Consider the following 26,341-nt stretch of genomic DNA (forward strand, 5'->3'; position numbering starts at 1 on the left):
CATTATTTAAAGGCTTTAGAAAGCAGATTGCTGACCCACAAACACAAGCAATTTCCCACCGTTCTGAGGTCATACAATGCTCCCCCCTGTCAGTGGCTGTATTAAACACAATGAGACCCTTTAAGCGTGGGATTAGGAGAGTGGGAGGAGCAATCTGCTCACAATTCAGGGGCAGTGAAGGGTGCTTTGAAGGGCTGGTCATGGCATGCTTAGTCACCTCCTGTACTCCCTGTTCACCCGCTGCCGCGCATGACTCCAAAACCATCATTATGTTTGAAGACCACATCACTGTGGTAATCTTGATCGACAATGACACAGCCTACAAGGTCAGAGCATCTTGACTGGCTGCATCACCGCTTCGTATGGCAACTGCATACCAACAAGTGCTCAGTATATCTGGGAAACCCTTCAACACTGTTGGAAAAGCATTCCAGGTGAATCTGGTTGAGAGAATGCCAAGAGTTGGCAAAGCGGTCATCAAGGCAAAGGGTGTCTACTTTAAAGAATCTCAAATATATTTTGATTTGTTTAACACTTTTTTGGTTACTACATGATTCAATGTGTGTTATTTCATACTTTTGAGGTCTTCACTATTATTATACAATGTAGAAAATAGTAAAAATAAAGAAAAACCTTTGAAAGAGTAGGTGTGTCCAGACTTTTGACTGGTGTGTGTGTGATATACATACACACATGAAGTCAGAAGTTTACATACACTTAGGTTGGAGTCATTAAAACTCATTTTTAAACCACTCCACAAATTTCTTGTGAACAAGCTATAGTTTTGGGAACAAACTATAGTCAGTTGGGACATCTACTTTGTGCATGACAAGTTATTTTTCCAATAATTGTTTACAGACAGATTATTTCATTTGTAAATCAATGTATCACAATTCCAGTGGGTCAGAAGTTTACATGGACTAAGTTGACTGTGCCTGTGACAGCTTGGAAAATTGGAGAAAATGTCATGGCTTTAGAAGCTTCTGATAAATTATGTAAATTAGCCTGAGTCAATTGGAGGTGTACCTGTGGATGCATTTCAAGGCCTACTTTCAAACTCAGTGTCTCTTTGCTTGACATCATGGGAAATCTAAAGAAATCAGCCAAGACCTCCCTCAGAAATACAATTGGAGACCTCCACAAGTCCAGTTCATCCTTGGGAGCAATTTCCAAACACCTGAAGGTACCACGTTCAACTGTACAAACAATAGTACGCAAGTATAAACACCATGGGACCAAGCAGCCGTCATACCGCACAGGAAGGAGACGTGTTCTGTCTCCTAGAGATGAACGTACTTTGGTGCAAAAAGTGCAAATCAATCCCAGAACACGTGTAGATGCTGGAGGAAACAGGTACAAAAGTATTTATATCCACAGTTAAATGAGTCCTATATAGACATATCCTGAAAGGCCGCTCAGCAAGGAACAAGCCACTGCTCCAAAACCGCCATAAAAAAGCCAGACTACGGTTTGCAACTGCACATGGGGACAAAGATTGTACTTTTTGGAGAAATGTCCTCTGGTCTGATGAAACAAAACTAGAACTGTTTGGCCATAATGACCATCGTTATGTTTGGAGGATAAAGAGGGAGCCCTGCAAGCCAAAGAACCCCATCCCAACCGTAAAGCACGAGGGTGGCAGCATCATGTTGTGGCGGTGCTTTGCTGCAAGGGGGAATTGTGCACTTCACAAAATAGATGGCATCATGAGACAGGGAAATTATGTGGATATATTGAAGCAACATCTCAAGACATCAGGAAGTTAAAGCTTGGTCGCAAATGGGTCTTCCAAATGGACAATGACCCCAAGCATACTTCCAAAGTTGTGGCAAAATGGCTTAAGGACAACACTCCTTATTGGAGTGGCCATCACAAAGCCCTGACCTCAATCCTATAGAACATTTGTGGGCAGAACTGAAAAAGCGTGTGCGAACAAGGAGGCCTACAAACCTGACTCAGTTACACCAGCTCTGTCAGGAGGAATGGGACAAAATTCACCCAACTTATTGTGGGAAGCTTGTAGAAGGCTATCCAAAACGTTTGACCCAAGTTAAACAGTTTAAAGGCAATGCTACCAAATACTAATTGAGTGTATGTAAACTTCTGACCCACTGGGAATGTGATGAAAGAAATAAAAGCTGAAATAAATAACTCTCTCTACTATTGTTCTGACATTCTTCTAATAAAGTGGTGATCCTAACTGATCTAAGACAGGGAATTTTTACTAGGATTAAGTGTCAGGAATTGTGAAAAACTGAGTTTAAATATATAGGTGAATGTAAACTTCCGACAGACAGACAGAGACAGACAATATACATATATATATATACAGGTGTGAACGTTGGAATGAGTAGGGGAGGGTATGAGGAGGAGGATGCAGCCAGAGGTAACAGGAAGTACTTACTGTGCCCGGCTCTTGCTCTGTTCCCATAGCAACGATGACACAGCATCAAGGTGATAAGGTCATCAGGGCGCACACGAGGGAGGCACGACAAAACACACAAAAAGAAAGAAATTCTAATCCTGAGCCCTGCACTTGTGGTGTTCAGTATATTTATTATAAAACAAACCCAATGATGATACAGTCTTGTCAGTTTGGTCTGTCTATGTGGGCGGGCTAGACAGACTCCTCCTTAGGTGCAGGCCCAGTAACAGTGGGTGTGGCTGCTGCTCACCTCTTAGCTGCTCGGCCTCCGCCGTGTGTTTCTTGTCCTCTTTGCCCACCAGGTGGTGCGGTGGCGCCCCCAGGGCACTGGACAGGGCGAGCAGGCTGGCCCCTCCCCCCAAGTGGGCTGGGTTGAGCCCAGCCGGGTGGGGGGTGAGGGGGACATGGGGGCCGTGCGCGTGGGACAGATGCTGATGCTACAGGAGAGAGAGGGAGAGGCAATCAATTACTAATCCATAATCAATATGGCCTACCACTGGAAAGTGTGTCAATCAATACGACAAGGCATTAATACACAAACGGAGCCGAGTGATCAATGTGAAAATATAGAGGAATTCATGACCCTTCAGTTTTTCCATCAAGAGCAGGTTTCAACGACATGGCATGCTTACAAATAATGTCAGAGGCAGTAAACCTCCCCTTTAACACACACACACACAGTTTCTCACACACACACCTCCCTCTGGGGTCAAACAATAAACAATGGTGACAGCTGGGATCACAGCCCAGAGCCTGAGGGAGGATACGAGAGGAGGGTGTTATAGAGAGCTACAGCTGCTGCCTGCAGGCCAGGGAGGGTGGGGGCTCTGCTGGATTGGGGGCGTTTAGCTGTCAGGTCTCGGTGTCTTTCACACCAAATCAGGTGCTCGTCTGAGCGTGAAATGCTTTTGTGTTCCAAAACATAAATTATTGCGTCTTCAGACAGTAGCCACGGGAATCAAACCCCTGAGGTTTGCCACGGGGGGAGGGAGATTTCAGCAGTAGAGTGGGGGAGGGGTGGTGGTGAAGGTCAACCCTCTTTATCTCACCTAATTGACTAAGCAACCCCCCCTTCAGAGAACCACAGGAGAGACGCCACAGCACTCTATCCCCATCTCCATGCCTACTCATTCACAGCGCTAATCCCTGGGCTTGCCCTCCAAAACACACACGCACCATCCAAGCCCTTGTTCGCTGTGCCAAAACAGCACAGCAAAGGACGCTCTCTCACACACACAGTGAGAGTCAATGGAGGGGAGGTATTGGTGGAGGCAAGGGGAGCCCTGTGTGTTAGGGGGTGTTAAGGTGTCCACATGCTTCCCAGCCAAAACAGTTTGGAAGAGTTTGTGCATATATTATCTACGCCCCTTCATTGGGGATTGGTTAACAGTAGGGATTCTTCAATGAGAGACAAATCATTTTTCAAGCATTTTTTTTATTGAGAAACACTGCACAAAACATCTTACATAGTTAGATGTAAATTGAGTCATCTTAGATTAATTCTACAACGTCTCCAAATAGAGAGACAGTACACTCTTGCCATTTTTTCTTGTTTTTCAAGCAAAGGTCTTAAGGGAGTATGTGCCAGCCGAACTGAAGAATGCTGACGCCTTTAGGGTAAGCCGCGGGGGGGTGAGAGGGTGGCCACGCTTCATTACACTCATTTAACACACATAAACAGGGTGACTGACAGCTTGGTGAGAGGACCAGACGCTCAAACCCTCTTCATACACACACTAGAATCCTGCAATTAAGACACAAATGGCAACTGCCACCCCCTGCCACAGCCATCGAGCAAAGCCCCCACCCCCTCCAAAGCCCAGAACCGTTGAGAAAATCCAAAACAGCAGCCTACACACAGCAGATCTTATGGTTGCCAAACACAGTAGTACCATATCCTTGGGTAAATGACTCCGTAATATTTCAGTAATAAAATGTCACATACACACACACCATCACAGTACACACAAACACAGGAAGTTGTAGTAGAGTGCATTTACTGTGGGTGGTAGACCGGGAAGGACACGTACCCCGATGACAGAATTCAGTTCGCCCATGGTGACCTGCTTGGCCCTCTCCACTGCCTGGATCACCTGCTGTTGGTGCTGCATGGGCACACACATACACACAATACAGGGGAGCGAAAGAAGATTGCAAGAGGCTTACCTGTTTGTGCCTTTCAATGTTCAGCACGTAATACCTTTCATAGTACTGTGAACACACACACACACACACACTTACCTCCTGTGAGAGGAAGGGGATGACTTGTGCACAGATGGTATTGAGCCTCTTGGCAATCTCGGTCTGTTGGATAGAGTAGAGGATGGATGGATAAGTATGGGCAATGTCAACAAAAACCTGGAATAGCCGCACAACTACAATCAGCCGTGCACTGAGATCCAAAGGGATTCCCGATTGTATTCACAGCTAGTATGTTCAGGTCAACTCCACCTGGGGTGTAAGCATTAGTGCACACCATAGCAAAACGTTTTGCAACAAGAAGGTTGTGCAATGAAAATTAGAGGACAAGTTCAGGCATGTCCCTCCCCATTTCGGCTTGATTGCTTTCAAGTACACCATAGGTCAACTCCACCTGATATCCCCATGTATGTGTGATACTGGAGAGTTACTGAAGGAGAAGGAAGACATCTAACTGCTCATAGGAGCAACTGCTGCTATCGGTCACGACATGGGCTCAATGCACACAACACATATTAGTCAATATGGGTATGAATGACTCCATACACACAATTAACTTGGGGGGGCACATGCAGTTGTGCGCATACATATGTCCGAGTGCACCACAGACATACACATACGTGTGCAAACCAGAGCATGTGAGTGGAGTTTAGCTGTTGGAAATCCGAGCAGTGAGGAAAAGCTGCTACTCCAAAATTCGCTCCATCCATTTCAAAATTAAAAATCACAATTTAACCAACAATCTATTTTTGTGACTACCTGGACCTACCATTTGGCTTTGAAGTATTGAAACAAAACCATATGATTTTAATGAAAAGTACTTTAATAAACATGAAAATGTGACAGTAAGAAGCGCTCATCATTTCAAATAGGCTACATGAAATTTAGCCTGAAATATTCCATGGGAAGTTAAGCCCTGGAATTTGAGGAATTTTGCTTAAAATTCATCAAAAAAAGTTAGCTTATAACAGTGAACCATTTTTGTGGGATACACAAGACAATTCTAGGTCTTAACATATTTTGGTTAAACTATCCCCAATTCAACAGAATTGCAACTCTCTGCATCTTCCACCACATGTGCAGTGCACTCCTCCATCACATGTACAGCTGATTTTCAAGATCTTGTACATTAATGAGATTTTTGGTAATTGGTATTTTATTAGGATCCCAATTAGCTGTTGCAAAAGCAGCAGCTACTCTTCCTGGGGTCCACACAAAACATAATACAGAACATCATTAGACAAGAACAGCTCAAGGACAGAACTACATACATTTTTAAAAAGGCACAAGTAGCCTACATATCAATGCATACACACACTATCTAGATCAAATAGGCGTTGTGCCACGAGGTGTTGCTTTATCTGTTTTTTGATATCAGGTTTGCTGTTTATTTGAGCAATATTTGATAGCAAGTTCCATGCAATAAGGACTCTATATAATACTGTACGTTTATGGAATTTGTTCTGGATTTGGGGACTATGAAAAGACGTCTGGTGGCATGTCTGGTGGGATAAGCGTGTGTGTAAGTTGACTATGCAAACATTTTTTTTGTTAATTAGTAAAATCACCTGTTTCCATACATGTTTCATTTTAAAACATGTATCTTACAAAGGAGTTGTTTACTCTAACTGCTTAACTATTTATCTGTACATGGAATTGTATTTTTTTTCTACTCGTTTTTTCTAATCTTTACAGGAAAATGCCATGGGCACTATCTGATTGGCGACATTTCACTGCAGCTAATGTAGAAGGAAAAGCTGTGTACATTTGCAAAAACTGTGCCAAATCATATGCAAAGAATGCAACAAAGAAGCAGAATCATCTAGCCAAGTGTATAAAGTTCCATCAGCACTCACAGCAAACAACCTCTGACAAAAGTCCCTCTACTTCTATTCAAGGTGAAAATTATGAAATCAGACACCTTATCGATAGCAACAGTTCATGGTTCTCCTGGATTCAGAAGTTTTTTTGACTTAATGGAGGAACGTAGTCAGAGAAATGGTGATGAATGTCTTGTTTGAGCTGTGTATGCAACTGGTTCACCTCTGATGCCCACAGTCAATGTGTATTGGAAGGAGGTCGACAAATTAAATCGTAATGGCCGATTTCAAGTTTTCATAATCGGAAATTGGTATATTTGGGCTCAGATTTTCCGAATTATTTTATTTAAATGTTTATTTATTTTTTAAATACCTTTATTTAACTAGGCAAATCAGTTAAGAACACATTCTTATTTTCAATGATGGCCTAGGAACGTTGGATTAACTGCCTTGTTCTGGGGCAGAACGACAGATTTTCACCTTGTCAGCTCGGGGGATCCAATCTTGCAACCTTACAGTTAACTAGTCCAACGCAATAACGACCTGCCTCTCTCTCATTGCACTCCACAAGGAGCCTGTTACGCGAATGCAGTAAGCCAAGGTAAGTTGCACGCGAGGAGAGGGACGGAAGCTATACTGTTACACTGGCAATACTAAAGTGCCTATAAGAACATCCAATAGTCAAATGTTAATGAAATACAAATGGTATAGAGGGAAATAGTCTTATAATTCTTATAACTACAACCTAAAGCTTCTTACCTCTACAAGAGCACAGACAAGGGACAACAGACACACCGGTCTCATTGCAGATGAGCTGAAGGCAGTCATCAATGACCTTGGACCACAGAAGATATTTGCACTGGTGACAGACAATGCTGTGAACATGAAGGCTGCTTGGCCTAAAGTGGAGGAGTCCTACCCTCACATCACACCCATTGTCTGTGCTGCTTATGCATTGAATCTGCTCCAAAAGGACATTCTGGCACCTAAAACAAGGGATACACTCTACAAGAGAGCCAAGGAAATGGTTAGGTATGTGAAGGGTCATCAAGTAATAGCAGCAATCTACCTCAACAAGCAAAGTGAAAAGAATAAGCGCACCACATTGAAGATGTCCAGCAACAACCGTTGGGGTGGTATTGTCATCATGTTTGACAGTCTCCTGGAGGGGAAGGAGTCTCTCCAAGAAATGGCCATATCACAGTCTGCTGATATGGACAGCCCCAGCAATAGGATCCTACTGGATGATGTATTTTGGGAGAGAGTGGTAAGCAGCCTAAAACCTATAGCAATAACAATTGCGCGGATTGAGGGAGACAATGCCATCCTGTCTGATGTTCAGACTCTGCTTGCAGATGTAAGAGAAGAAATCCGTACTGCCCTGCCCATTTCACTGTGCTCCAAGCAGAGGAAACTGCAGTTCTGAAATACATCAAAAAGCGTGAAGACATCTGCTTGAAGCCGATACACGCAGCAGCATACATGTTGGACCCCAAGTATGCTGGCAAGAGCATCCTGTCGGTTGCAGAGATCAACAAGGCCTATGGTGTCATCACTACCGTGTCTCGCCACCTTGGCCTGGATGACCGCAAGGTTCTCGGCAGTCTGGTGAAGTACACTTCCAAGCAAGGGCTTTGGGATGGAGATGCAATATGGCAGTCATGCCAACATCTCATCAGCCACCTGGTGGAAGGGACTGTGGATCTGAGGGGACTGTTGCCTCCATCATCGTCCAAATCCCACCAACATCAGCCGCCTCAGAGTGCAATTGGTCCTTGTTTGGGAACACACACACCAAAGCACACAACAGGCTGACCAATACAAGAGTTGAGAAATTGGTCGCTATCCGGACAAATTTTAGGCTTTTTGAGCCTGACAACGAGCTATCCTCAACAAGGTTGGAAAGTGAGAGTGAAGATGAGGCCTCAGAGTCTGATGTTCAAGAGGTGGACAATGAGGAGGTCCAGGGAGAAGACATGGAAGCCTGAAAGGAAGACAACCAAAGCGTTAGTGTCTAGACTATCATTATGTTGAAAATATTTTAGGGAGATGCGATGGATCATTCAATATTCCCTTTCTTTTGTTGTTCGGTGAAATCATCCCATGTGAAGAGTCAACTCATTTAATTAAAGTTCAATTCGTAACTAAATTGTTTTTTTATTTCTATTGGAGGGATTTAATCATTTGCAATCTCTACATATTATAAGGTAAATGGTTTATGTTTGTCTCCATATGATATGGCAAATATAACCAATGCAAAAAAACATCTACATTTAAATGGTATTAATTTGCATATATTTCCATTAATTCCCATATATTCCCACCTCTGAATATTCCCCAAATTATGCAACCCTACTGGGGACAATAAAAGGCCACTAAATTGTGCAGTTTTGTCAAACAAATCAATGCCACAGAGGTCTCAAGTTGAGGGAGCATGCAATTGGCATGCTGTGACTGCAGCAATGTGCTGCAGAGCTGTTGCCAGAGCACTTAATAATGTTCATTTTTATAATACAAGCCACCTTCAACGTTGTTTTAGAGAATTTGGCAGTACGTCCAACTGGCCTCACACCCGCAAACCATGTGTAACCACGCCAGCCCAGGACCTCCACATTAGAGGTTGACCGAATCAATCGGAATGGAAGATTAATTAGGGCCGATTTCAAGTTTTCATAACAATCGGAAATCTGTATTTTTGGGCGCCGATTTTGCCGATTTATTTTATTTATACCTTTATTTAACTAGGCAAGTCAGTTAATAACACATTCTTATTTTCAATGACGGCCTAGGAACGGTGGGTTAACTGCCTTGTTCAGGGGCAGAACGACAGATTTTTACCTTGTCAGCTCGGGGGATCCAATCTTGCAACCCTTACAGTTTACTAGTCCAACGCTCTAACCACCTGCCTCTCATTGCACTCCACGAGGAGCCTGCCTGTTACGCGAATGCAGTAGAAGCCAAGGTAAGTTGCTAGCTAGCATTAAACTTATCTTATAAAAAACTATCAATCATAATTACTAGTTATAGCATGTCCTGCGTTGCACGTAATCGATGCAACGCTGGGGGATGATTTAACAAACGCGCATTTGCGAAAAAAGCACAAACGTTGGACGACTGTACCTAACCATAAGCACCAATGCCTTTCTTAAATTCAATACACAGAAATATCTATTTTTAAACCTGCATATTTAGCTAAAAGAAATCCAGGTCAGCAGGCAATATTAACCAGGTGAAATTGTGTCATTTCTCTTGCGTTCATTGCACGCAGAGTCAGGGTATATGCAACAGTTTGGGCCGCCTGGCTCATTGCAAACTAATTTGCCAGAATTGTACGTAATTATGACATAACATTGAAGGTTGTGCAATGTAACAAGAATATTTAGACTTAGGGATGCCACCCGTTAGATAAAATAACGAACAGTTCCGTATTTCACTGAAAGAATAACCGTTTTGTTTTCGAAATGATAGTTTCCGGATTCGACCATATTAATGACCAAAGGCTCATATTTCTGTCTGTTATTATGATATAATTAAGTCTGATTTGATAGAGCAGTCGGACTGAGCGATGGTAGGCAGCAGCAGGCTCGTAAGCATTCATTGAAACAGCATTTCCGTGCGTTTTGCCACCAGCTCTTTGCAAGCACAGCGCTGTTTATGATTTCAAGCCAATCAGCCTAATGGGCCGCGGCTTTTGTGGAGCGATGGGTAACGCTGCTTCGAGTGTGGCTGTTGTCGATGTGTTCCTGGTTCGAGCCCAGGTAGGAGCGAGGAGAGGGACGGAAGCTATACTGTTACACTGGCAATACTATAGTGCCTATAAGAACATCCAATAGTCAAAGGTATATGAAATACAAATGGAATAGAGAGAAATAGTCCTATAAATACTGTATTAACTACAACCTAAAACCTCTTACCTTAGAATATTGAAGTCTCATGTTAAAAGGAACCACCAACTTTCATATTTATATGTTCCGAGCAATGAACTCAAACGTTAGCATTTTTTTACATGGCACATATTGCACTTTTACTTCTCCAACACTTTGTTTTTGCATTATTTAAACCAAATTGAAAATGTTTCATTATTTATTTGAGGCTAAATTGATTTTTATTGATGTATTATATTAGTTAAAATAAGTGTTAATTCAGTATTGTTGTAATTGTCATTATTACAATTTTTGGTCCTCCAATCGGTATCGGCGTTGAAAATTCATAATCGGTCAACCTTTACTCCACATCCTGCTTATTCACCTCCGGGATCGTCTGAGACCAGCCACCCAGACAGCTTATATGAACTGTAACATGAAATTGAAATTGTTGCATTTATATTTCAGTTTATTTAGGATATATTATGATTAGCCTTTTTAAATTATTTCAAGGCTGTAGCCTACAAATACAGTGGGGCAAAAAAGTATTTAGTCAGCCACCAATTGTGCAAGTTCTCCCACTTAAAAAGATGAGGTCTAATTATCGTCATAGGTACACTTCAACTATGACAAAATGAGAAAAAGAAAATCAGAAAATCACATTGTAGGATTTTTTATGAATTTGTTTGCAAATTATGGTGGAAAATAAGTATTTGGTCAATAACAAAAGTTTCTCAATACTTTGTTATATACCCTTTGTTTGCAATGACAGAGGTCAAATGTTTTCTGTAAGTCTTCACAAGGTTTTCACACACTGTTGCTGGTATTTCAGCCCATTCCTCCATGCAGATCTCCTCTGGAGAGTGTGATGTTTTGGGGCTGTTGCTGGGCAACACGGACTTTCAACTCCCTCCAAAGATTTTCTATGGGGGTGAGATCTGGAGACTGGCTAGGCCACTCCAGGACCTTGAAATGCTTCTTACGAAGCCACTCCTTCGTTGCCCGGGCGGTGTGTTTGGGATCATTGTCATACTGAAAGACCCAGCCACGTTTCATCTTCAATGCCCTTGCTGATGGAAGGAGGTTTTCACTCAAAATCTCACGATACATGGCCCCATTCATTCTTTCCTTTACACGGATCAGTTGTCCTGGTCCCTTTGCAGAAAAACAGCCCAAAAGCATGATGTTTCCACCCCCGTGCTTCACAGTAGGTATGGTGTTCTTTGGATGCAACTCAGCATTCTTTGTCCTCCAAACACGACAAGTTGAGTTTTTACCAAAAAGTTATATTTTGGTTTCACATGACCATATGACATTCTCCCAATCTTCTTCTGGATCATCCAAATGCTCTCTAGCAAACTTCAGACGGGCCTGGACATGTACTGGCTTAAGCAGGGGGACACGTCTGGCACTGCAGGATTTGCAGGAGTGCAGGAGTCCCTAGTGCAGGAGTCCCTAGTGGCGTAGTGTGTTACTGATGGTAGGCTTTGTTACTTTGGTCCCAGCTCTCTACAGGTAATTCACTAGGTCCCCCCGTGTGGTTCTGGGATTTTTGCTCACCGTTCTTGTGATCATTTTGACCCCACGGGGTGAGATCTTGTGTGGAGCCCCAGATCGAGGGAGATTATCAGTGGTCTTGTATGTCTTCCATTTCCTAATAATTGCTCCCACAGTTGATTTCTTCAAACCAAGCTGCTTACCTATTGCAGATTCAGTCTTCCCAGCCTGGTGCAGGTCTACAATTTTGTTTCTGGTGTCCTTTGACAGCTCTTTGGTCTTGGCCATAGTGGAGTTTGGAGTGTGACTGTTTGAGGTTGTGGACAGGTGTCTTTTATACTGATAACAAGTTCAAACAGGTGCCATTAATACAGGTAAAGAATGGAGAACAGAGGAGCCTCTTAAAGAAGAAGTTATAGGTCTGTGAGAGCCAGAAATCTTGCATGTTTGTAGGTGACCAAATACTTATTTTCCACCATAATTTGCAAATAAATTCATTTAAAATCCTACAATATGATTTTCTGGATTATTTTTCTTTAATTTTGTCTGTCATAGTTGAAGTGTACCTATGATGAAAATTACAGGCCTCTCTTATCTTTAAGTGGGAGAACTTGCACAATTGGTGGCTGACTAAATACTTTTTTGCCCCACTGTAAATACAATTGTGAAGCATTTGCATGTGTGACATACTAGTTTTGCATGAACGTCAAGCTTCAGGCTCATGCAATGGTGCCTGGAAAGCAGGCCAGCAGCGGAGAACACACTCTTGCCAGGCTCAGCAGGGATACATTTTTTTTAATTCTATTAGGTAGGCCCAAAGGTTTTTAGCCAAAATAACCCTAGCAAAACAGAATGCTCCATGAAACAGGTAATATATGTCAGGCCTATTGGGCCAAAATCAACAATAGCCTATTGAATAGATAATAGAACGAAAATGAAATCAACTTAAGAGATCAGATTTTTAATTTATACACACTAGCTACCCGCCTCATTCCTTTCTGTTAACAAGTGCACGTAAGTACACCATGTATTTTCAGATTCACAATGACTCTTTTGTAGTGAACACTACATCACTGCACTCCCGCTCTTCCTCTTGGTGCTCTTGGTGCATCTTTGTAAGTCACCATGATTTTGCACCCAAGTGTTATCAGTTTCCTTATGAAAATATTTTGTGAATTCCATGACAGCAGCAAAAGCTAGGGGCTATTGCAGCACACAAGTAGCCTACAAATGCATGCTGGGACGGGTATGCCCTGAGCTCTACTGGAGCAGGCGAGAAGGACGATGCTCCAGCACTCCATTTAAAATGGACACGCTCTGCTCCTAGCACCACTCCAGCTTTGCTCACATACTCTGGTGCAGACACAGACACACAAAGCAGTGAATCAAAGACAGGCCCCAGCCTTGCTATCATGTCAGCCTTAGATTAGGTTTCACAGTGTCTCACTCTTCTATTCTTCCACTCCCATCGGCGCTTAAAATAATCTCATCACTACTAATTTAATTTGGTCCCACTCATAACCATGGCCGGGCATCCGGCCCCCGGAGGTGATTGCGATTGGCTGGATACCCTATATCCCCACGGAGGGGGCAAATCAGATGATCCAGCTGAAATTACATATCGGTCAAACCGATTGATACGAGGCGGGCCAGGGTACAGGGGGAACTAGAGGAGCCTCCGAATGCAGTAATGGGATATTACTCAGACACATGCACACACTCGCACAGACACTCACGACGCAGACCATTTTCCTTTGAAAAGCTGGTGAGAAAAATTGAGTTATGTATCAAGTTTCTCATTGCAGAAGTGACGACCTAGGATCAGGTTCCCCCGTCCATGTAATTGTATTCATTGTGATCTAAAAGGCTAAACTGAGCCTAAAATCAGCATTCCTTCTCTAGGACGCTTGATACATACAGCCTCAAATCTCCATAAAATAAAAACACGGCTGCACCAGAAGAGGACTTGCCATCCCTGAGCCTGGTTCCTATCGGTTTCTTCCTAGGTTCCTGCCGTCTAGGGAGTTTTTTCTAGCCACTGTGCTTCTGCATTGCTTGCTCTTTGGGGTTTTATGCTAGGTATCTGTAAAGCACTGTGACAACTGTTGATGTAAAAAGGACTTTATAAAATACATTTGATGAATTGAGTTCCTCCAGCCAGTCTTCTAGCAGCCCAGCTATAGGCCATGTCCTCATGTGACACGCCCTCAGAAGCCCGGCCTGACAGGTTTATCATTAGCACACACACACACACACACACACCTACACCTGCTGCAGGCAAGCTCCTAGAAACACACCAGATAACCTATAATACCTGGCTAGGCAATAAAATACCTGCCTCTCCCACTGTGCTTTCCCAGAATGTCTAAGGGGTATTCTTAGCCAGCAGATAGGTACTGCAGGCCATGAATAGGCTGTGTCCAGTACACTCCCGCTAAGCTAAACATGCGGGAGGGAGCTAGTTACAGGGAAAATAAGCTTCCTGAAGCATTGAGCATTTCCAGTCAATTGTGTCAAAAATAGGTTCATTACTTGAGGCTTTGATCAACACAGTGTACAGTAGTTGTACCTGCTGGTCAAAATAATTTAGAGCAGCCAAATTATTATAGATGACGTCACACCAGGGTAGCCTTTTTGCCTTCTACCAAACCAATCAGGTGGCTGTTCGACAAAACAACGCTTCAATTGTCAGTGATTACATGCTTCTGATAAAGTGACAAGTATCTGCCCACTGCTTCGAAGTAAACTGCTTAGCGATTTCAATGCATGAATCGGATCACTGGCATCAAACGTAACATCACTAGAGGGAGCTAACGGGATTAATTAAGGGACGGTTAAGGAAATAATCATGTGACCCAGAGCTTTGGGCCAAAGTGGGTAAGTGTGATTTACCTGCCTGTGTCTTACCCAACCACACTCCAAAAGTCAGACAGTATGGTGGTTATCACACATGCCAGAGGGTTACATTGAAAGGATCGCCTGTCGTCATTGAGTAGACTGACACTCTTATGCAGAGCATTCAACTAGGGTAGTAGGTGACAAAACAAACCACACATCCCAATCATGATGAGTTCTCAAGTCATCACCTAGCATATCAGTGATTGGAGGCCTTCAGGTCATAGGTCAGAGGGTGTGACCTGAGCAACAGGGCCTGCCAGGTGGCAGAGAAAGTGAGCCCTACAGGGACTAGGAGGACATATGTTGAATTTCAGAACCACCCCACTCTCTTAAAGATCAACTGCCCTTTATAACCAACTTCTCTGGTTTGAAATGGCCTGTGGCATCGATACGGGTCAGAAACATGAATTCCAGTGTCAAAATTGACTAAAGTGTAAATAGGTTAATATGAGTCATAAACAGAGTTTGGTAAGTGACTGTGTCATGACTTAAGGGGTTGGTTTGGCTTACTTGAGTGCATTCAGGAAGTATTCAGACCCCTTGACTTTTTCCACATTTCGTTACAGCTTTATTCTAAATTGGATTAAATAAAAAAAACAATCCTCATCAATCTACACACAATACCCCATCATTTCAAAGTGAACACGGGCTTAAAAATTTGTGCACATTTATATATATTAAAAAAAAAAACAGAAATACCGTATTTACATAAGTATTCAGACTCTTTGCTATGAGACTCGAAATTCAGCTCCGGTGTATCCTGTTGTTTCCATTGACCATCCTTGAGATGTTTCTACAACTTGATTGGAGTCCACCTGTGGTAAATTCAATTGATTGGAGAAGATTTAGAAAAGGCACACACACCTGTCTATACAAGAACCCGATGGTGATTCTGCCAGAGCTCCTCTGTGGAGATGGGAGAACCTTCTAAAAGGACAACCATCTCTGCAGCACTCCCCCAAATCAGGCCTTTATGGTTGAGAGGCCAGACAGAAGCCACTCAGTAAAAGGCACATGACAGCACGCTTGGAGTTTGCTAAAAGGCACCTAAAGGAGATTCTCTGGTCTGATGAAACCAAGATTAAACTCTTTGGCCTGAATGCCAAGTGTCACGTCTGGAGAAAACCTGGAACCATCCCTACGGGATGAAACATGGGGGCAGCATGGGGAAGTTTTTCAGCGGCAGAGACCAGGAGACCAGTTAGGATGGAGGGAAAGATGAACTGAGCAAAAGTAGAGTGAGATACATGATGAAAACCTGCTCCAGAGCACTCAGGACCTCAGACTGGGGCGAAGGTTCACCTTCCAACAGGACAACGACCCTAAGCACACAGCCAAGACAACGCAGGAGTGGATTCGGAACAAGTGTCTGAATGTCCTTTAGTAGTCCATCCAACCTGACAGAGCTTGAGAGGATCTGCAGAGAAGAATGGGAGAAACTCCCTAAATACAGGTGTGCCAAGCTTATAAGGTCATACCAAAGAAGACTCGAGGCTATGATCGCTGCCAAAGGTGCTTCAACAAAGTACTGAGTAAAAGGTCTGAATACTTATGTAAAACAAACATACACACACATTTGAGAAAACAAAAATCCTGTTTTTGCTTTGTCATTATGGGGTAGTGTGAGATTGAGGGGGAAAAACAATTTAATCTATTTTAGAATAAGGCTGTAACGTAACAAAATATCAAAAGTGAAGGGGTCTGAATAATTTCTGAATGCACTGTACGTCAACAATTCATTCCCCCTTTTGCCTATTGTGACCCAGTGTTTTCTGTGAAAAGACTGGGCGAGCTGCCTTTACATGGCCTGGTGCCCTGTGCGGGTGGAGGACCAATGGAATGGTTGAAAATGAGCAAGTCCTGCTCACCAAGGGCACCCGGTCACGCAAAACGAACCTGTCGACTGGAACCTCTTCACCAGACAAAACGTGTGGTTAGTACTTGCCCTTTCTCAGGAAATAGCTACTCTATAGAAAATGGGATTCCGTAAAGTTGATCAACAATCATGGGCATATGTCCAGGATATGGATTACATCCGACTAGTTTCTACTTGGACTGTCAACTGTCAAACATGAGACTGGTGTGTTGGTAAGTAGCTAAGTTTTGTTGATTGTTCATTAACAGCTACAGGCCATTATTTGATAGCTTAGTATCATCTTTTCAGGGCCATGTCTTTCAAAGATAACTCGTAAAAATCCAAATTACTTCACAGATCTTCATTGTAAAGGGTTAAACACTGTTTCCCATGCTTGATCAATGAAACAAACAATTAATGAACATGCACATATGGAACGGTCGTTAAGACACTAATAGCTTACAGACAGTAGGCAATTAAGGTTACAGTTATGAAAACTTAGGACACTAAAGAGGCCTTTCTACTGACGCTGAAAAACACCAAAAATAAAAGATGCCCAGGGTCCCTGCTCATCTGCTTGAATGTGCCTTAGGCATACTGCAAGGAGGCTTGAGGACTGCAGATGTGGCCAGGGCAATAAATTGCAACTAAGACAGCGCTACAGGTAGACAGGACGGACAGCTGATCATCCTCGCAGTGATAGACCACATGTAACAACACCTGCACAGGATCGGTACATCACACCTGCGGGACAGGTACAGGATGGCAACAACAACTGCCCGAGTTACACCAGGAACACACAATCCCTCCATCAATGCTCAGCCTGTCCGCAATAGGCTGAGAGAGGCTGGACTGAGGGATTGTAGGCCTGTTGTAAGGCAGGTCCTCACCAGACATCACCGGCAACAACATCACCTATGGATACAAACTCACCATCACTGGACCAAACAGGACTGGCAAAAATTGCTTGAGTTGCGGTTGTGTCTCACCAGGGGTAATGGTCTGTTTCGGGTTTATCGTCGAAGGAATGAGCATTACACTGAGGCCTGTACTCTGGAGCAGGATCGATTTGGAGGTGGAGGGTCAGTCATGGTCTGGGGCGGTGTGTCACAGCATCATCGGACTTAGTTTGTTGTCATTGCAGGCAATCTCAACGCTGTGCGTTACAGGGAAGACATCCTCCTCCCACATATGGTACCCTTCCTGCAGGCTCATCATGACATGACCCTCCAGCATGACAATGGCACCAGCCATACTGCTCGGTCTGTGCGTGATTTCCTGCACGACACGAATGACAGTATTCTGCCATGGCCAGCGAAGAGCCCGGATCTCATTCCCATTGAGCACGTCTGGGACCTGTTGGATCGGAGGGTGAGGGCTAGGGCCATTCCCCCCAGAAATGTCCAGGAACTTACAGGTGCCTTGGTGGAAGAGTGGGGTAACATCTCACAGCAAGAACTGGCAAAGTCCATGAGGAGGAGATGCACTGCAGTACTTAATGTAGCTGGTGGCCACACCAGATACTGACTGTTACTTTTGTTCATTGACACATTATTCAATTTCTGTTAGTCACATGTCTGTGGAACTTGTTCAGTTTGTCTCAGTTGTTGAATCTTATGTTCATACAAATATTTACACATGTTAAGTTTGCTGTTGACAGTGAGAGGAGTTTACATAGCCTCTCCTTAACATGTAATGTGAGAGGAAGCTAGCTAGCTCATCATCAAGCAAACCTGATGACGTTTGATGCATGTTGCCAGCTTGCTTTCAATAATGTTGTAACTCAAATTGACTAGCTACAGTTTGCTTTGATTGAATGTCAAAGACACCCAAATCAAACTCTTGTTTACCTTCAGTCATGGCCGCTACCATTTCTTAATAAGCAGTGCTGAAAAACAAGGCCAAATCAGGAAGTGCAGTCGCCCTTTAACTCTCAGGTACTGCTGGTTCTGTAGTTCACCTGAGGACTGGATAGGCTAAATTTCAACCTATCAGAGGGCAAGATGGAGCTAGACCTAATACCATACCAGTTAATGGAGCTCCATTAAATTCCGTTAGGATCTACGTAAAGTCCCTAGGAGTGAGTTTAGAATTCAGCCCCAATACCTTTATTTGAGCAGGAAAACGGGCCTGCTCTCCATTCTCCTGAAACTCAAAACACCCAGGCAGCAGAGACAGGAGCTCCAAGCCACAGGAGGTTGGTGGCAGCTTCATTGGGGAGGACGGGCTTGTGGTAATGGCTGGCGCGGAATAGGTGGAATGGTATCAAATACATCATGGTTTCCATTAGAGGTCGACCGATTATGATTTTTCAACGCTGATACCGATTATTGAGGACCAAAAAAAGCTGATACCGATTAAATCGGCCGATTTCTTTATTTTTTTATTTGTAATAATGACAATTAAAACAATACTGAATGAACACTTAACTTAATATAATACATCAATAAAATCAATTTAGCCTCAAATAAATAATGAAACATGTTCAAGTTGGTTTAAATAACGCAAAAACAAAGTGTTGGAGAAGAAAGTAAAAGTGCAATATGTGCCATGTAAGAAAGCTAAAGTTTAAGTTCCTTGCTCAGAACATGAGAACATATGGAAGCTGGTGGTTCCTTTTAACATGAGTCTTCAATATTCCCAGGTAAGAAGTTTTAGGTTGTAGTTATTATAAGAATTATAGGACTATTTCTCTCTATACCATTTGTATTTCATTAACCTTTGACTATTGGATGTTCTTATAGGCACTTTAGTACTGCCAGTGTTACAGTATAGCTCCGTCCCACTCCTCGCTCCTACCTGGGCTCGAACCAGGAACACATCGACAACAGCCACCCTCGAAGCAGCGTTACCCATGCAGAGCAAGGGGAACAACCACTCCAAGTCTCAGAGCGGTTGACGTTTGAAACGCTATTAGCGCACACCCCGCTAACTAGCTAGCCATTTCACATCGGTTACACCAGCCTAATCTCGAGAGTTGATAGGCTTGAAGTCATAAACAGCGCAATGCTTGAAGCATTGCGAAGAGCTGCTGGCAAACGCAGTAAAGTGCTGTTTGAATGAATGCTTACGATCCTACTGCTGCCTACCACTGCTCAGTCAGACTGCTCTATCAAATCATAGGCTTAATTATGATATAATAACACACAGAAATACGAGCCTTAGGTCATTAATATGGTCGAATCCAGAAACTATCATCTCGAAAACAAGACGTTAATTCTTTCAGTGAAATACGGAACTGTTCGGTATTTTATCTAACGGGTGGCATCCATAAGTCTAAATATTCCTGTTACATTGCACAACCTTCAATGTTATGTCATAATTACGTACAATTCTGGCAAATTAGGCGGCCCAAACTGTTGCATATACACTGACTCTGCGTGCAATGAACGCAAGAGAAGTGACACAATTTCACCTGGTTAATATTGCCTGCTAACCTGGATTTCTTTTAGCTAAATATGCAGGTTTAAAAATATATACTTCTGTGTATTGATTTTAAGAAAGGCATTGATGTTTATGGTTATACCTAACCATAAACACATTGGAGCAACTACAGTCCTTTTTCATGAATACGCACCGCATCGATTACATGCAACGCAGGACACGCTAGATAAACTAGTAATATCATCAACCATGTGTAGTTAACTAGTGATTATGATTGATTTGATTGATTGTTTTTTTTATAAGATAAGTTTAGTGCTAGCTAGCAACTTACCTTGGCTTACTGCATTCGCGTAACAGACAGGCTTCCTCGTGGAGTGCAATGTAATCAGGTGGTTAGAGCATTGGACTAGTTAACTGTAAGGTTGCAAGATTGAATTCCCAGCTGACAAGGTAAAAATCTGCCGTTCTGCCCCTGAACAAGGCAGTTAACCCACCGTTCCTAGGCCGTCATTGAAAATAAGAATGTGTTAACTGACTTAGTTAAATAAAGATTAAATCAAGGTGTACAAAAAATTATAATAATAATAATTAACAATTTAAAAAAAAATAAAATCAGCCAAATCGGTGTCCAAAAATACAGATTGTTATGAAAACTTGAACTTGAAAACATTACGATTAATCTGTCGATCTCTAGTTGCCATTAGGGATGCACAATATAAATCGGTGAACTTATCGGAATCGGCCGATATTAGCCAAAAAATGCCAACGTCGGCATCAGCCCGATGTCTGGTTTAACGCTGATGTGCAAAACCGATATCAAAGCTGATGTGCATACCTGTATAATGTATAATGTAATGGCGTAATGACGCAATGTAAAATTTAGCGCTACACGTGCAACAAAGCATTCCTAACCTAGCCCACAATATCTGCTGTGTGGATCGAGCAGTCAACAAGTTGAGCAGTCATTTGAAAGAGTAAGAAAATTTCATCTAGACAACTCAAAAGCTAAATTTAATTAAAATGCCAAGATAGTGGAATTCATTGCCCTTGACAATCAACAATTCTCTGTCGTGGGTGATGCTGGCTTTCGCAGACTGGTCGAGCACCAGTACACACTACCAAGAGCGCTATTTTTCAGATGTTGCCCTACCGGAGTTACACAGTAATAGCATCACTGCAAAAAAATAAAAAATTTAAAGAATAAACATTTTAATACAATTGCGTCACTGCTATTAGCTTCACGACTGATATTTGGACCAGCGATATCAGCCCCATGAGCATTTGGAATCTGACAGCACAGAGGGTCGCTGAGGATTTCGTACTGAGAAAAGTCGTATTGCATGCTCATGAATGTGATGGTAGTCATACCGCTGCTGCCATTTCAATGGAATTTAAGAACATGAACACACTCACTAGCTCGATTCGAACAACTGACTCGAGAAATAAGCTCATCACCTGTGCCTGCAGCAGATGTGATACCCACTGTCATGGCATTGAAACGACTGCGCAACAAAACTGCACGCAGGCTGTGAACAAGCGATTCGGTGGCACTCGCTTTACTGTGTCGCCACCATGCTCAATGCTATGTACAAGGACCGCTACTTCAATGCAGACAAAAAAAAACAGGGTTTATGTGAAATGCTACATACACAGCGGAACAAGATGGAAACCGACACAGTGCGCACTGAGGAAGCGAGGCCATGGACAGACACAGCTGAAACTTCACTGCTTGACATGCATGATGAAATCCCAGTTCAGAATGAAACGACGGAACAACGAAACAGCACAGCAAGTAAGTGAAAGAAATAGGTTTTGATTATGTTTTACTGGTAATGGGGACTTAATGACGGCCTACTCTGGCCAAACCTGGATGACGCTGGGCCAATTGCGCGCCGCCCTATGGGACTCCCAATCACGGGAGTCCCACGGGGATTCGAACCGGGGACTGTAGTGACGCCTCTTGTACTGAGATGCAGTGCCTTGGACCGCTGCGTCCATGTGTGTGTTAACTATTTAACTGTACTATTATGCTTAAAAAGGCTGCTAAAATTCTAAATATCAATATTGTTTTTTTTTGGCAAAGGAAAATATCAGCTATCGGACAAAAATGTCATAGTTTAAATAGTTTCCATGCGTTTGATGCCATTCCATTTGCTCTGTTCCGGCCATTATTATGAGCCGTCCTCCCCTCAGCAGCTTCCACTGCTCCAAGGAGAGGCCACATTAGCCTGGGGCTGGAGTGGCCAGAGCAACAGGCTACAGTGAGGAGGCAGTACGGATACGTCACTCACAATACGCCCCACTCTGGAGACAATGAGCAGAAACGGCATCTCCCTCACAATAGGAGGCATGCATTAGTATCAGAAAGTGAGAGGGGGTGAGACATAGAACCCACATAAATCCTCCCTCAGCAAACCACCCAGGCCAATCCACCTCCAATTTCCTCTGTCCTGACCAATCGATTTCTGTGGTAATTACTGGTAAACGCTATGAGCCAGAGTGCTCTGGTCCTGTGGGGCAAACTTGTGTGTGTGATATATGGGAGTGCTCCTTTGCATTTCCTGGATCAGGGAGTTCCGTGATTGATTCCTATGCCTTCCCCAGCCCAGCCTCTTCAATGCAATAAAACAGGCTACTCCCCCAGACAATACCAATCAATCAGAGTAATTCATCCTGCCTATGGGCTCGTATCACCGGGTCTAACTAGAGAGAAACAGAGCACCATCTATCATTGATAAACTCTGATAAAAACACACTCCAGTTCCCTGGCAGGCTAAAAGCTCATTCCCTGGGCGAACCCACACACACACTATAGAGGAGAGATAGAGAAGAGTGTGTGAGGCTTACCTGTTTGTGCATTTCAATGTTCAGCCCGTAAGACATTTCATAGTACTGTGGATGACAGAGTTGGAGTTACTAGGATTACAGTAAATTCCAATTTCCTACATCTCAATGTAGACTGCTTCTTGGCCATAAGAGAGATATGTGAATAATACTACTGGTGTTTGAAAAGGACAAAACAACCTCAAAATGTGGTATTCACTCCAACTCAATAATGTACTGGAAATCATTGAGCACAGCATGTGAGAGACAATGTGTGTTTGTAAATGATGAGTGTGTGTGTAGTCCTGTTCATGTGTGTGTGAGCAACAATAAGAGTTAACCGTAAGCTTGCATGTACAATGTGGAAATTATGTCTAGCCACACATTGACAGTGTTAACATCTACGAGTTGACTGGTTGAGAGTTGAACATAGATTGTGCTGATTGGACTCACCATAACATAGTGCCTCTGCATCTCTGTCTTCTCACTGGCCAGCTTCTCACACTCCAATTTCAAACTGCCGAAGACAGGGACAAAATCAAAACAAAGCAAGAGGCCTCAGATACCATCACCAATCCTGAACACAACCAGAAAACATTCAAAATTCAGTTCAGATAAACATGGTCATCTAAACATCTTGGAATCATGGAAAATAAATATTTGTTTACCCTTTTCCAGTAACAGAAGTTATAGGTCTAGGGCTATAGTAGCAGCAATATAGTCTACTGCCTGATACTGTGATAATGCAGGGCATTCCAGCTCACTGCTTTACCTCTCACTAGTCCCAAAGACAGCAACATGCAGTTGCACACATGGGGAATAAGAGGGGATTTATAATAATCTGACCTCAGACGCCACCCCTCTGGCTCAACAACCACATCTGCATGTCTTAGACCTATATAGTCTGAGCACACAAACAGTGACATCTTGGCCTCAGAGTATGCGTGTGTTGAACAGCCACTCACCTGTGGTACTGAGCTTGGAGAAACTGGAACTCCTCTTTGATGCGGTCCAGTGACTCTGGGATGGTGAATTTGAAAGGTTGGCCTGGGGCCTGGTGGGGTGTCTGTAAAAATAAGAACATTAAATAAGAAAACACATCATTCAAAACCTGTGTTTCTGCATCTGATGAAGCATTTCAAATACTTTAGCTGTAGGCTAATTAGTAGTGAATTAGACAAAAAGCTATACGGCATTCGCTGCCATGTGCGATATACGTCTTGCCTTAATTACTGGGAGAATTACTGGGAGTGCATCATGATAAACTCATTACAGAAATGTTACATGCCGACAGCCGCTAAGGCAATGACAAACAAAGGAACTTCGACCGACCCGCCATCGTGGGCATACAGAGCTATACAAATGCTAAAATGGTTCAACATGACAAATGAGTGCAGAGAATCTGCGGATGGGGAATGCGTTTCACTGTCCAACATTACCGGGTGTCGACCCTGGGGATACATCGTTCTACCTCCGCAGATGCCCGGTTCCTGATAAGCCCGTCTGCTAACAAAATAGGGACAGGCGCGAGGATGCTCCAGGTTACGATAAATTCATCCTAGCTCCTTCCGAGACTGTCCGTTAAATGCCACAAACACGTCCGACAATTTGTCCTCATAGATCTCCCGTCAACTCTCTATCAGCGGTGCTCAGGTGAATGATGCATGTAAGAATCTCCTTTTCTCTCGCTGTAGGCTACTCCGGCATACGATCATGTATTTAACCATAGAAAGGAGAAAAAGAACAGGTGAGGACAAAAAAAAGTATCATACTAGTCCTCCTTTTCATGTAGACCGTGTAATCCTGTCCACCCAGCAATATCCGAATAGCCCGAAACTCCAGTTAGTCAACAAGCCAAACCCACAACGCGGTCATGAGAAGCGTAGGCTACGGAAACAAATCCACAGAAGTTAATTGCACTTTGACTTGCCGCAATAGCTTGTGGTGAATGCTCGGTATAAATTAATAGTCATTATCCGAAGAATAACCTGTATTCGAGTAAATGGGGGTGTTGTGCAAGAAAGGTTTCGTAAATGTTTTGATAATAACAACCCCCACTATACCAGAACAACAAAATATAATGTTAGCTTGCCTCAAAGGCAACTTTCTCACGCGGTTTCAGACGGAGGGAGTTCTATTAACCTGAGCCGCGGTGCACCGCTCTATGGTGAACGGGCAAAAGCAGCGAGGAGCGCCTATCTCAAATCGAACCGCAATCTGTACCGCTTGGTCAAATTGTCAGCATAGAACGATCGTCCATAAAATATATGTTCGATTTTTTTAAACGAATTTTCATTAGGGAGGTAGATATAGCGTTTTTATCAAGCAAATCTTTACTACAAGTGCTTAATCTAGCCTAGGCTACTTCACTTTTGTTTTGAACCTATTTAGCCATGGGTTTTGGATGGGGAACCTGGCACACGCCCGGAGGTAGCCCAGTTCCATAACGAATGCAATCCCTTTTCACCCAGGTTCATCTCCCCTCAAGGGAAAGCCAGTGCCAGATAATCGAACCCCCCCCCCCCCCCACAGCTAACCAGAAAAGGAACCGCCCCCGAAAATTGCACAGGCCAATAGCCACAGGTCTTTTCACGTGGCAAAATGATGCGATTTGTAGAATCCACCAATAGATTTTCTATAAATGTATTCAAGCCTGGCGATTAGTTTGAGCAACACAGACACTAGCCAATCCCGAATGACAGATAGGTTTAGCAAGGAATGGCGCACAAAGCAGCTAGCTACTGAAGAGTGACAGATCTCAGCTATCAATCAAAGTAACGTGGTGCCGTTAAAGGTCCTTAAATGCGCGATGACATCACGAATACCCCATCAGACCAATTCCTTGAACGCCCTGCAATTTGAAGTTTGTAGTTGTGTCTTCACCAGGTGAATATACTGTAGCCATAATGGGAGGCTATACAGACACGCCTGGTTCCCAAATGGATGACGTATGTCACGCAGCTGAGAGTCATGTTTGGGGACTTGGTGGTAACCAGTGATGACCCCTTCCTGTAGCCCGGTTGACAAAGTGAATTCTTTGACAGGGCTGGGTTCCATGAGGGAAGTGAAAATAAACATAATTTACTTGGTGGGGATAAACACAACAATAGTATAGAAGAACAAGTTGTGGTCTCAAGTTTTCCCCGCAGTTTTGAGGAATAGGGAAGATGGCAAGTACCCCCGAATGGAGTCAGAGGAACCCATAGAGGTTGGTAAGAAGGTTGAAAGGGAAAAATGAAGAAAGTGGAACATATTAAGAGTAAGTATAGAGTGCTGCAGAAGGAAATTGAACATGACGAGAGTGAGGATGAATTAACTGCTCTGGCAGGTGCGGTGAAGACCGCCGAGTTTGAGCCCAGTTGGAGTAAGATTTTTGATGAATGGATCCTTGCCTTCTGGCGGATCCATATGTGGTGTCAGGTTGGGTGGAGAAGAGGTTGGGGAATGTTGGGTCGGTGACAGTGACTCAAAGTGGAATTGTGTAGATGTTGTTGGGTTTCTGTCATCCAGAGGGGAGCTTGTGCTCTGCCCCACGTAACTGGGGACAAGAACCGTGACTAGCGTTCCTCTCAGGGCG

The 26,341-nt window shown here is 43.3% G+C and overlaps 1 protein-coding gene across 8 annotated transcripts in view; it reads right to left on the reverse strand.

Moving 5' to 3' along the window:
- The window catches only part of LOC110535683 (transducin-like enhancer protein 1), a 39,619-nt gene extending 14,391 nt beyond the window's left edge, over positions 1 to 25,228 (reverse strand). For 3 of the 8 annotated variants that reach the window (XM_036935444.1, XM_021620853.2, XM_021620852.2), the window contains exons 1-8: positions 24,204 to 25,228; positions 23,730 to 23,830; positions 23,218 to 23,281; positions 22,789 to 22,833; positions 4,667 to 4,729; positions 4,426 to 4,530; positions 2,676 to 2,862; positions 2,405 to 2,421 (exon numbers count right to left, since the gene is read on the reverse strand). In XM_036935444.1, coding sequence (XP_036791339.1) covers positions 2,405 to 2,421; positions 2,676 to 2,862; positions 4,426 to 4,530; positions 4,667 to 4,729; positions 22,789 to 22,833; positions 23,218 to 23,281; positions 23,730 to 23,830; positions 24,204 to 24,227 — 606 coding nt within the window. In that variant the 5' untranslated portion in view covers positions 24,228 to 25,228. Of the gene's footprint in view, positions 1 to 2,404; positions 2,422 to 2,675; positions 2,863 to 4,425; positions 4,531 to 4,666; positions 4,730 to 22,788; positions 22,834 to 23,217; positions 23,282 to 23,432; positions 23,564 to 23,729; positions 23,831 to 24,203 lie in introns of those variants that run through there. The other 5 variants (XM_021620849.2, XM_021620848.2, XM_021620851.2 and 2 more) reach the window with 4 other exon arrangements.
- Between the last annotated feature and the right edge of the window lie 1,113 nt (positions 25,229 to 26,341).

The sequence above is a fragment of the Oncorhynchus mykiss genome, chromosome 11 (genome assembly GCF_013265735.2).
Source record: "Oncorhynchus mykiss isolate Arlee chromosome 11, USDA_OmykA_1.1, whole genome shotgun sequence".
Classification (NCBI taxonomy): Eukaryota; Metazoa; Chordata; class Actinopteri; order Salmoniformes; family Salmonidae; genus Oncorhynchus; species Oncorhynchus mykiss.